At 40.0% G+C, this 12,941-nt stretch overlaps 1 protein-coding gene and 1 pseudogene across 2 annotated transcripts in view; both read right to left on the bottom strand.

Moving 5' to 3' along the window:
- LOC112413026 (CTTNBP2 N-terminal-like protein) overlaps nt 1–12,941 on the bottom strand; it is a 62,800-nt gene that overhangs the window by 3,854 nt on the left and 46,005 nt on the right. For both annotated transcript variants that reach the window (XM_024764859.1, XM_024764858.1), the window contains one exon: nt 3,016–3,246. In XM_024764859.1, coding sequence (XP_024620627.1) covers nt 3,016–3,246 — 231 coding nt within the window. The remainder of the gene's footprint in view (nt 1–3,015; nt 3,247–12,941) is intronic.
- On the bottom strand, nt 9,511–11,245 carry LOC112413031 (26S proteasome regulatory subunit 4 pseudogene; annotated as a pseudogene).

Here is a 12,941-nt window from a genome sequence, read left to right as displayed (position 1 = left end):
GATTTTATGGGGAGATTTTTCAAAGGTTTTTTTTTTTTTTTTTTTTTTTTTTGCGGTACGCGGGCCTCTCCCTGTTGTGGCCTCTCCTGTTGTGGAGCACAGGCTCCGGACGTGCAGGCTCAGCGTCCAGGGCTCACGGGCCCAGCCGCTCCGTGGCATGTGGGATCCTCCCGGACCGGGGCATGAACCTGTGTCTCCTGCATCGGCAGGCGGACTCTCAACCACTGCGCCACCAGGGAAACCCCACAATACTTTTTAATTAACCTGCCTACCCCATTCCACTTATCCTTGTGTCAAGGGATTAAGCCCAATTTTAAGAACACAAATTTAAAGGGACATTTCCCCACATAATCCTGCCTACAACTGCATAATATTCCAGTGGCTATGGATTTCTTCGTAGCTTCTGCTCATGCTTCAGAGGTGCCTTGGCCTAGACCTCCCTAGGCCAGAGCACTGTCATCCCAATGGCCATTTCCTATTGTTTCTCCTCACAACTGTTATTAAAGGAGAGAGAAAACTTCCTGGGACTCCTTTTTAAATACAAAAATGAAAATATTTTGGTGTATTTCCTACTGGTTAAAAAAGAAACCTTTGGCAACTTGATAGAACAGCTTTTGGCTAAAGGTGGTAGATCATCTCCTCTCCCTTCAGAGAGCCATCTAAAATGATAGAAATGGGATGAAAAGAATAAAACCCCACAAAGTCAAAAAGAGAGACTTTGGCAGATGAGAAATTTTACTACCATTCTGAAGAAAGCAAGTGGCTGGAGGAGTGGTAACTACTTTGGTATGGGGGAGGAAGCTGCTGTGCGCTGCAGGACCCCAAGGACATATGGAACCTGCAGGTGGCAGACACTGCACCGGGGAGGCGAGGTGTAGGAGGGAAGACAAGAGCACTGGCTCCAAGTCCATATTTTCAGAAGAGTTATTCGTCCCCGCAATCTGATTCCTGTACACAGAATGCTCAGCCAGGCATCTACTGCCCGGGAATACACCAGATGTTTATCCTCTAAAGAAACAGAATGTGACAGGCTCCAGATCTAGTAATAAGAGATATGACAGAGAATGAGGGTGAGGAAAGGGTATTATGTTTGTTTTGGGAAGATGGCAGGGGTGGAGTGAAGGGAGGTGGACACCGTGTAAGATAATGAAATCCACATCTATAATAAAAGAAAGTAAATATGTGTCTAAAATTGATAAAGCAAGAGAGAGCAGTATATCAGTTAGAAATATGGAAGTTAGCTGCCAAAATAAACAGTTAAAAGAAAAAAGAGGTTGTCTCTAATACTGAGGAGGAGAGAGAATGGGAAGGGGTGGACTAGGGAACCCTAGTTTTCGTAATAAGCAGAGTAACCACATAATTGACTGTTCAAACCACTAACATGTCTGAGAGCCAAAGCGGGTATTGTTAACAACTATGCCAAGGCAACAGGCTTAAACTGGAATTCTCTCAGGCAAACTGGGACTATATGCACCCTAATTATAAGCCTCTAGTTTGATGTCTAACAAAGTCAGTGTTCTACTTTGATAAAACACTTAAGATCAGATAGGCAGCTGTTTTAAAATATTTAATACTATCTTACACTGAAATACAGTGTTAGGGAATTTTGAATTTTTTACCTCTTCCTCTCTCCCCAATCACCTAGAACCATAAATTATCCCAACACTACACCTTCAATGGGCATGACAGCCAGCCAGCCCTTCAGTACAACTCAGTTACTTCATGTATGAAATAGAAAACAGGCCTGCCTATCAAACAAGGATGTTATGAAGATTTTCTCATAATATTATGTAAAAGCCCCCAAATTTAGGCAACTACCTCAGTCTCACTGACACCTTTTAAACTGGGGCATAAATGTCTTCAGATTACTTCAGTCTAGTCCAGAGGTTAAACTTTTCTGGGTCCTGGAGAACTCTGAGAATTCAAGTAAGGATATGGGGAAAAAATTCATTTTCTACAAAATGCATAAACTTTTGGCACTCTGTATATTTTCTGGGGGACCATGGAACATCTGAGACCCATTCGTGGTTAAGAACTCCCACTCTGGCCTTTTGTTTGGACTCTGTGAAGGGAAAGAAAAATCATGGGCAAGACCTAAGCCCTTAAGCACTTTGTCAGATGCATTTTAAGCAGATGGCTCTCTAAAGCAGGTAACCATAAAAGTAAACGAAGGTCCATCAAACTGCAGCTGCTAGCCCAATTTTTTCAGAATAAAATGCTTCCTACTAAATGCACTGATGTCCCCCCTTGTTGATATAAATCTAAACCAATAGTTCTTAAAAATGCAGACTCTAGCCAAGCATTTTTTGCAGGCCAAATCTGAGCCATAAATGATAAGTCGGGGAATGAAATCACAAGCGCTAGAAGAATTCCAAGGAGATGAGGTAGAGGAAAGCACAGGTTTGCCTTCCTCACACACACACACACACACACACACACACACACACACACACACACACACACTTTCCTAACAGGGTAGAACAGCTTTAAGGTAAACAACCCTAGGGACTGTTTATGGTTTCATGAGAAGTAAAATGCAGTGAAACTCGAAACTAGAAATAAATGAAAATAATCTATTGGCTTGTATGTTTATAGTCAGGTAAATTCTCTAATTCTTTCTCTCTCTCTCTCTCTGATATAGCATTCCCCAAATACCTGTTAATCTTTCTATTTATCACTTAAGTAAGCAAATAGGGAACACTCCGTTCAGCTACAAGGCTTGGTCAAGCCCCAGTTTGTTGCCAAAGTTTGGATGACCAAGAGTTGAAAAAACATACCAAGTGTTTTGGAGTGTCATATCAAGAAGGAATGCCATCTGAAATAATGCGTCTGGCACGCTGCCCAAATTTAACATTTGGAATAACCTGCATTTTCTATCTCCTGGCTCTTAGGTAAGCTCAGGGGCTTTTTTACACCTGTGAGACCTCCCAGTTAAGTTACTATGAGAGCTGGCAGCTGACGGGAAAGTGTCAGGCATTTCAGGAGTTTGCAGGCGCACGTCAGCGGTGAACCCACCTTGCGGTGCCTGCTCTCTGCGGCAGCCAGCTGCGACAGCATGCGCTCCTGCATGTTCTTGCACTGCTTCATCACCACCTTAAGAATCGAGAGCGGGTTTGTGCAGACTGGCTGCTTCTCGCCATCGTTCTTCTCCTTCAGTGTTTCAAAGTCTCTCTGGAGTGCCATTAAAGGGTCACTGATGTTATATTTTCCATAGCGTTCTTCAATGAAAGTATCTCTGTGTTGGGCCTGGGAAAGAAAGGAAAATAAGCATTTTGCTTTCAAATACTGCTGAGGAGGGGATCTGCTAGTAGTTAGACATCAAAGGTAGTGGTGTGAGTATGAAGTAACCTTTTGACTACAAATCAGACAGGGTCATCTAAGTATAGAAACAACATCAGAAAAGGGGCATAGCATATTAATGGGAACAAATACTTACGTAAAGCTAAGTACCAATTAGACATTGATCTAAGTGTTTAGGTTCAGGTTATTTAAATTTTACAACCCTATAAGGTAGTGCTATCATCTCCATTTTGCAGATGAGAAAATTACTATGGAGAGGTCAAGTGACTTGTTTCAGGTTACTCATCTAGCAAGCTGTCAGAATTGGGATTTAAACCCAGGCAGCCTGGCTCTAGAGTCTGTGACCTTAACCACCACACTTACTGCCTCAGCTTATGAATGCTTCCATTACCAACAGGTATATCTTATCTTTTCTGTGTTATGGCATTTACATTTCTAAAATACGGTAAGCATAATACCTTTAAGAGTTTATATGTTTAGAGACCTAACCAGCTGGCTGTAGATAAGTAAAGGCCGCTAGAGATATTTTTACATTATAATCGAGGGCTGTTTGTGATTTGTCCACATAGAACTTCACTCAATTTTTGGCCGGTCAAGAGGGTGGAGGCACTCACCACTAGAGGTGCAGACAAAGTCCTTCTACCTGCTGCCAAATTCCACCCCCCTCTTCTAACCTCTGTTCAGCTGTCTTCCATCCTCCTTTCTGTCCCCTTCAGGGCCTGGTGAGCTTTGGGGATGAAAGGGAACTTGAGCAGGGAATGTGGGCTGGTGCTTGGAGTCTGGCCTGCGGCTTTGGGCCTGGGCGCCAAGTCAGGTCGAATGATCAAGAAGGGAGTGAAAGGAGATTCTTAGGCTTCCCTCTTATGTCTGCTAGGAAAGACTTGAAGTACTATTTCATATAAGCATCATATATTACGTGCAGGTGAACAGAGTGAAATTAACAATTACTTTACTAAACAGACATTTAAATGTTTCCTGAGACGTTTTACAAAAAAAAGAAAAAATGAAGTGTTAATAGAGGGTTGTGGAAACTTTCTCAAAAATCATAGCAAAGTACTATATAATTTAAGCTTTCAAATGAAATCTAGTTATGAAAATTACTGTTATTTCTCAAGTTTTAAAAATTATTTCATCAGGAGCTACCACCACCCACAAATGGGAACCCATTTGAAAAGAAAAATACACAATTCAGTGACCATGCTTAAAAAACAAAAACCCTCAAGAAAATAAAGCAAACATGGGGTTTCTCTGACATGTTTCAGTGCTGAAAATTTGATGCCTCCTTCGTCATTAGAGACTGTCCAAGTTCAAGACTCAGGAATTAGCCTTGTGTTACAAATTTGTGTTGGTATCAGTTGGCAGATGTTCAAAGCAGAGTTAGAAGCCCTGGTGGTTTTACTTCTGGCTAGACTACAACTGTCTTAAGTGACGACATTATTGGAGTATTTGGATAACACTGTATACTAAATATTTGAAGAGTGAAATTCATTTGTTCCTTGAAGTTACTGATAACCATCCTCCTAACCTTATTCCAAGTGTGCGCGTGTGTGTGGGTGCGCACGTGTGAGCATGTGGATTGAAGGGGGGAGGGATTTGAAAGACAGAATCCTATTTTTTTTAGGTCCAAATTAAAAGGAAATTTTCAGTAAAATTTCAAAATAATCTTGTCTATTTAGGATAGAGGAAGACAAGACCAATTCCAAAATTGGCTATTTTTATTAGTGTTTTTAAGAATCATGGCAAGAATAGACAAAAAAGCTAATTTTTAGTTACATATTTAAGAGCATTAATGTCAAAGAACATGGGACTCATCAATGTTTTCTTTTCATTAAGAACATCTGTTTCTTTAAGTTCAGGTATAAAAAACATGAGACTGATAACCCAGGATTCACTGTAAGTATCTATTTGTAGCTATTAATGTCCTAAGGCAAATCCTCATTTAGAAAAACACAGACAAAGGAAGCAAGAGAAAAAAAAAAAAACTTCTCTTTAAGAAGTTGAAATTCCACTTTTCTGTCACATCTTTTATTCATGATTACTGTTTCTGTATGATTAGCTATGGGAAAGAAACAATTATTGGTACTAAAATTGGTTTAGCAGGGCAAAAAGGAAAAAGTGAACCTGAGTATTTTTATGACCTTTCCTTTTCAGAACACCATGGAGAAAGTGGGATGGGAGAGCAGAGCTGGGAGTACAATTCATGATCTTGATGATGCTAAGAAGCTGCATCTGCTAAGAAGCTCTCTCTCTCAGGTTTCAGTATATAGTTAACTAATCCTTAAAAATATAACTTTTTAAATAAAACCCACACTGTCATTATCCTGTAGAATTAATAAGCATCACAGAGTTACAAGCAATGGATGAGGAGCTTCTTTGGTGAGGCCTCAGACTTCTCTGAGAATAGTTGTTAAGCTGTCTGTTTTCTCTTGAAGTATTTCACAGTAATTCCATAATCACTTGCATAGTAATTACAAGTTATACAAAATTGGTAGCTTCACACATAAATGAAAAGGATCTGCAGAATCTAAAAAAGGCTCCTTGTCACAAAGCAATTATTTTAAGTACATTCTAATATGGGACCCGAATATGGGAAAAGTGAATTCTGTATTTATTATACTAAACACTGGGTTGGAAAATGGGAGATGGAACATAGTATTTTCCATCCAACTTAATGCTTCAGTCAGGTGAATTGTACGTATTTACACACTTAACAGCACAAATAATAACAACAATAACTAAAAATAGATGTTAAGATTTGACAAATGAAAGAAGAGCTTTAGTGGAGGTGTGCGTTGGCTATCTATTCCTGCATAACAAATTACTCCCAAATTTAAATGCTTAGTAAACATTTTTTATCTCATACAGTTTCTGAGGGTCAGGAATCTGGGAGGGGCTGAGGGCTGAGCTGGGTGCTTCTGGCTCAGTGTCTCATGAGGTTGCAGTCAAGCTGCTGGCCAAGGATGCAGCCATCTGAGGGCACGACTAGGGCTGGAGGATCCATTTCCAAGCTTAGTTGTTGGGCTAGGCCTTGGTTTCTTGCACGTACTGGCTTCCAACAGAGCAAGTGATGTGAGAGAGTGAGAGACAGACATACATAGACACATCCAGATGGAAGTCCCACTGTTTTGTAACCTAATCTCAGAAGTGACTTACCATCATTTCTGGTGTATTCTAGCAATCACACGGACCAACCCTGGTAAATGTGGGTGGGTGGGGGACTACTTAAGGGTGTGAATATTAGGAGGGAGGACCACTGGGGGCCATCGTGGAGGCTGGTTATCAACGCGAATGACTGGACATGCTACCACTACCGTTTATGTTTCAGGTCAAAATTTAGAGGCTAAGTACCTGTACTAAAAACTATCAACGCTGAGTTTTAGTATTTTAATGAAATTCCAGCTATTTTATAAGAACTTTAAAATGATCTGGATTTCACTTTGGGGGAGAGGAGTTCAGGAGTACAGCTAAAATCAATCAATTTCTTGCAATTTCATTATTTTTACTTCAATGACAACATATATTTTAACTGAACAGAAATTCCTACATTGTCAGAAAACACAATGATCTTTATTTCAGATAACAGTAAAGTAACTGGCTGGTTAGACAGATTCAATGATAGAAGATATTACTATAGCAGACAAAACATACTAGTCATCTATTACTCATTTATTTTTACTGTTATAGGCTGAATGAAACACACCACTACTGAAAGCTTAAAATAAAACCACATAATATCCTTGGATATGCCATGTTTGCTCTCCAAAAATTTCAGCTTTGCTATGATAAACTACAAAAAGAAATATGAAGCAATCACCATCTCTCTATAATAAATAATTTATTTATTATAATAACATACACGTATATATCATATATACATAAATAATAGTTCAATAATATTATATGTAGATAATAGTATATATAAATACATATATATATACATGTATATATATATTTTTTGACTGCATTGGGTCTTCGTTGCTGTGTGCAGGCTTTCTGTAGTTGCAGCAAGCCAGGGCTACTCTTCATTGTGGTGCGTGGCCTTCTCATTGCAGTGGCTTCACTTGTTGCAGAGCACAGGCTCTGGTGCCCGGGCTTCAGCAGTTGTGGTGTGTGGGCTCAGCAGTTGTGGCGCATGGGCTTAGTTGCTCCACGGCATGTGGGGTCTTCCCGGACCAGGGATCGAACCTGTGTCCCCTGCATTGGCAGGCGGATTCTTAACCACTGTGCCACCAGGGAAGTCCCGATAATGGTATAAATTATATATATATTTCAATCTTAAAATAGGAAATCTCTTTATTCTTTGGATGATAATCACCAACATGAGAAGTGGTTCCAAATGTAAAGGTGAAGAATTATGGCCCATTTAAATGGGGGTTTATATTTAAGTACAAGGTTTTATTTTCAAGACTCAGGCTGATACCAGAACTGTATTAGAATATGCAATTTTGCCATTTGTTGCCAATTCTGAAGTGATACTTATAAAAGTAAACAGCAATATAAACATTATGCCGTTAAAAACATCTGAATACTTCTATGTCAGGGATCAGAAAGACAAAAAACGTGATTCCAAAATGGTTTTTATTAATGTTACCAAAAGCATGTTAAAAGGAATCTTTGTACACACAATTTGAATCTATTAATCTTCAAATCATTTATACTCTGGAGTCCCTAATAAACTATAAATAGCTGCCTGGACAACTGGAAATAAAGCAACCATTCTGGATGAAGATGATAATAACATTACAAGTATAACCTTTGTTCTGGAAGCTCCTTTTCACTTGCTGAAAGAAAACCAGATTTTACTGTTTGATAATATTGATAAAAGAGGATTTAGCCTCATTGGAATTAAACTAATTTCTGGAAAATGGCACAAAATCTATCATGGGAGGGCTTCCCTGGTGGCACAGTGGATGACAGTCCGCCTGCCGATGCAGGGCACACGGGTTCGTGCCCCGGTCCGGGAGGATCCCACATGCCGCGGAGCGGCTGGGCCCGTGGGCCATGGCCGCTGAGCCCGCACGTCCGGAGCCTGTGCTCTGCAACGGGAGAGGCCACAACAGTGAGAGGCCCGCGTACCGCAAAAAAAAAAAAAAAAAAAAAAATCATGGGAGCAAAAAGAGAAAATTTTCATCATTTAAAAAATATGTCTAATATATCATTGAAAACCGAGTGTTCCTTCCACTTAACCATAAATGCTGTATTCTCAGATCTGGTCTTTTCTATATGTTTATTTTCTTTAATACGTTTGGGCCCTAGAGTCTAACAGAACTGGGATTATATCCTGTCACTACTATTTTCTGTATTACCTTTAGTAACAACCTTAACTTCTCTGTGCCTCAGATTCCTCATCTGTAGAATGAGAGTAACAATCTACCTGTAGGTTTGTTATAAAAATTGAATGAGTAATGTAAAATGCTTCCTATAGTACCTGACACAAAGTAAGTACTATAAATATGAATTATTTTTTTCAATAACCAAATTTAGAATATAGATTTTCCTGTTTTAGAGCCAATGACTTAAACTCAACCCCACAGACTTAAGATTCTGTAAAATTGGATCAGGCTAGTAAATCTCCATTATAAGCAAAACGAAATTCACCAATCCCAGATAACTCAGAAGTAACACATCACTAAAAATGTATCAGGAACCTGGATAACCAATAACATTCTATTTACTTAGCAATCAATCCTGAACTGGCATGTGACATATTATATAATGTGGTCAATTGATATTTATCTCTTGCATTGTTATTAAACACTTCTCACTCTTCTGTCTTTTCTTTCAAGCTACTTAGATTGCAAGTGATCTGAAGGAAAAAGCCCTTAATACATCTTTCTTCTTCCTATATCCTATATTTTGCCTTAAGCCCAAGACATGTAACATATTTTCCAGCCTCTTTCCTGATGTCTTAGCCTCTCCTTACTCTCATCGTTTTAGTGAGGTCAATATTTTATTTTGCTGTTAGTAAAATCTAGGATTTACTTAGTATAATCACTTAAGGTAATATTGATATATATATTTAGCAAACTGACTTTGAAGCAGATGAGCTTCAAAGATTCCCCTTGTATTTTTAATAAAACGTTCATCATCCTGGTAAAAAAAAAAAAAGATTCCCCTTGGGGTCAGTTTGCAACCACAGATATTTATAAAAGCAATTATTTACATAAGTTCAGAGGATCATGTTACAATATTATTTGATTACAGTGTAATAAATTCTTTTGAAGACTAAAAATGGTAAGTTCAGTACAAATAGCTACAAGTGTAGTACTTCTAGCTAGTAGACTGCTTATTGATAGAATAAGAATATGGGTAAACAAAACAATGTAGCTGCTTCAACATTCAGATTTGAGAGAGTCCTGAGAAAACTCCGAATGAAATTGAAATAGGTGTGTTGAGTTTTTTTGTGTTTGTTCTATTATTTTAGGCTATGTATGTGATTGAAACAAGTTACATATACATTTTGGACTGGGTCTAAATAAAAAACTTTTTGAGGTGGGGAAGAAAATGTGTAAGGGATTCTCTAAGACCTGAACAAATTAATGCTCTGAATATAAATTAATAATTTGAAAGTATAATTTTTTTTTTTTTTGAGAAAGAGCACGCTTTATTGGGGAGAGAGCATTGCACGCGACCAACATATGAAGAGAGCTGGATGGGCGTCCTACACATCATGCTCGAAAGGTACTCAGGATGCTGTGCTAATGAAGATCAGCCGGAACACGGACTCCTGGGAAACTTCCCCAACCTCACACCTCTGAGGGATCACACACTCCCAACCTTTTCCTGGAAGGCAACTGTGGTCCACTAGAGATAGAGTCCCTCAGGGGTGCCTTGTTGTTTTTTATAAAGAACATTTTCTTTAAACTTTTTGAAGTCTTCATTTGTTACTTTTATCCTACGTTCTCTCAAGGCCATCAGACCAGCTTCCATACAGATTGCCTTGATGTTGGCATCAGAGAGGTCATCTTTAGCCATGATCAAGTCATCCAGGGTTAGTGTTGTCATCCTGCTCGTGTGGATGTGAAAGATGCGCTTCTTCGTCTTTTCATCCGGCAAGGGGAACTCGATCTTCCTGTCAATGCGGCCTGGTCTGTAAGTGCTGGGTCCAAAGTCTCTATTTGGTTTGTGGCCATGATAACTTTCATGTCTCCCCTTGAATCAAACCCATCCAACTGGTTCAACAGCTCCAACGTTGTTCGCTGAATTTCTCTCTCACCACCAGAATCTGAGTCATACCTTTCTGACCCAGTAGCATCAATTTCATCAATAAACACGACGGATGGTGCATGTTCTTCAGCAACTCAAAGCAGTTCCCGAACAAGACTGGGCCCATTGCCTAGATAACTTCTAAATAAGTTCAGAGCCAACCACTCTCAAGAAAGTGGCCGAGTTTTGGTTTGCTACTGCTTTGGCTAAGAAGGTTTTACCTGTGCCAGGTGGACCATAAAGAATGACCCCCTTAGGGGGCTTTATACCCATCTCTTCATAATATTTAGGATGAGTGAGTGGAAGTTCCACAGATTCCATAATTTCCTGGATTTGGTTGTCCAATGCTCCAATATCAGCATAGGTCTCCTGGGGGGCCTTTTCCACCTTCATCATTGTGATCAAGGGATCCGTGTCATCCATCAGCACCCCTATCACAGCATGCACCTGTGGCTGAGCAGGACCGAGCAGCCCGGTTCCAGCAGATCCTTGTCTACAAATGAAAGAATGCTGACGTAGTGTTCTGAGTGCACAGACGTAGACACGATGGCATGATTGTCATCAATGATCTCTTCGAAGATTCCTACTGACATTGCGGTGCCCCTCAGATCACCCACCTTTGATCTTTCCTCCTCTTGCTTTTCTTCTAAAGGCCTCATTTGTTCCTGATTTCTAATGAATTCTTCCTCCATGAGAAGACAGTCTTCAGTTCTAACTTCAACATTAACCAGCACTGAGTGTGAGATGTCACCAGGAGCAGTATGCTGGCAGCATCTGGTCCCTTTATTCTCTTCCTCTTTTGCCTATACCTATTTAGACCCAGTCCAAAATGTATATGTAACTTGTTTCAATCACATACATAGCCTAAAATAATAGAACAAACACAAAAAAACTCAACACACCTATTTCAATTTCATTAGGAGTTTTCTCAGGTATAGGTATAGGTATAGGAGATTCATAATTCTTTTTCTTATCCTTGTCACCCTTCTTTCCACCTCCAGGACCATGACCACCACTCTTTGACGCATCTTGCTTCGGCCACTTGAGCCGCTGCTGCCAGAAGTTGAAAGTATAATTTTTAATGCTGCATTAGATCTTAATCTCTTTTATTCAGGGGACCATACATCTCTTAAAATATAATGAGAGGGAGAACCGTCAAGATGGTGGAGGAGTAAGATGTGGAGATCAACTTGCTCCCCACAAATACATCAAAAATACATCTACATGTGGAACAACCCCTACAGAACACCTACCGCACCCTGACAGAAGACCTCAGACTTCCCAAAAGTCAAGAAACTCCCCATGTACCTGGCTGTTTGGCTGACAAGGTCTTGGTGCTCTGGCTGGGTGTCAGGCCTGAGCCTCTGAGTGGGAGACCCAAGTTCAGGGCACTGGACCACCAGAGACCTCATGGCCCCATGTAATATCAATCAGCGAAGGCTCTCCCAGAGATCTCCATCTCAACGCTAAAACCCAGCTCCACTCAACGACCAGCAAGCTCCAGTGCTGGACACTCCATGCCAAACAAATAGCAAGACAGGAACACAACCCCACCCATTAGCAGAGAGGCTGCCTAAAATCATACTAAGTCCACAGACACCCCCAAACACACCACCAGATGTAGTCCTGCTCACCAGAAAGACAAGATCCAGCCTCATCCACCAGAACACAGGCACCAGTCCCCTCCGTCAGGAAGCGTACGCAACCCACTGAACCAACCTCACCCACTGCGGGGCAGACACCAAAAACAACGGGAAACATGAACCTGCAGCATGTGAAAAGGAGACCCCCCAAAAGTAAGTTAATCAAAATGAGAAGACAGAGAAATATGCAGCAGATGAAGGAGCAAGGTAAAAACCCACCAGACCAAACAAATGAAGAGGAAATAGGCAGTGTACCTGAAGAAGAAATCAGAGTAATGATAGTAAAGATGATCCAAAATCTTGGAAAGAGAATGGAGGAAATACAAGAAAGTTTTAACAAGGAAGTAGAAGAACTAAAGAACAAAGAATGATGGAAAACACAATAAATGAAATTAAAAATTCTCTAGGAGGAATCAATAGCAGAATAACTGAGGCAGAAGAACGGATAAGTGACCTGGAAGATAAAATAGTGGAAAAAACTACCACAGAGCAGAATAAAAAAGAAATAATGATAAGAATTAAGGACAGTCTCAGAGACCTCTGGGACAACATTAAATGCAAGAACATTTGAATTATAGGGGTTTACATAGCGATAACTACCTTAAATGTAAATGGATTAAATGCTCCAACCAGAAGACAAAGACTGGCTGAATGGATACAAAAACAAGACCCGTATATATGTCATCTACAAGAGATCCACTTCAGACCTAGGGACACATACAGACTGAAAGTGAGGGGATGAAAAACATATTCCATGCAATGGAAATCAAAAGAAAGCTGGAGTAGCAATTC

This window comes from Neophocaena asiaeorientalis, unplaced genomic scaffold (genome assembly GCF_003031525.2).
Source record: "Neophocaena asiaeorientalis asiaeorientalis breed wild unplaced genomic scaffold, Neophocaena_asiaeorientalis_V1.1 scaffold62, whole genome shotgun sequence".
In the NCBI taxonomy this organism is placed as follows: Eukaryota; Metazoa; Chordata; class Mammalia; order Artiodactyla; family Phocoenidae; genus Neophocaena; species Neophocaena asiaeorientalis.
This window is presented reverse-complemented; position numbering and strand designations above follow the sequence as displayed.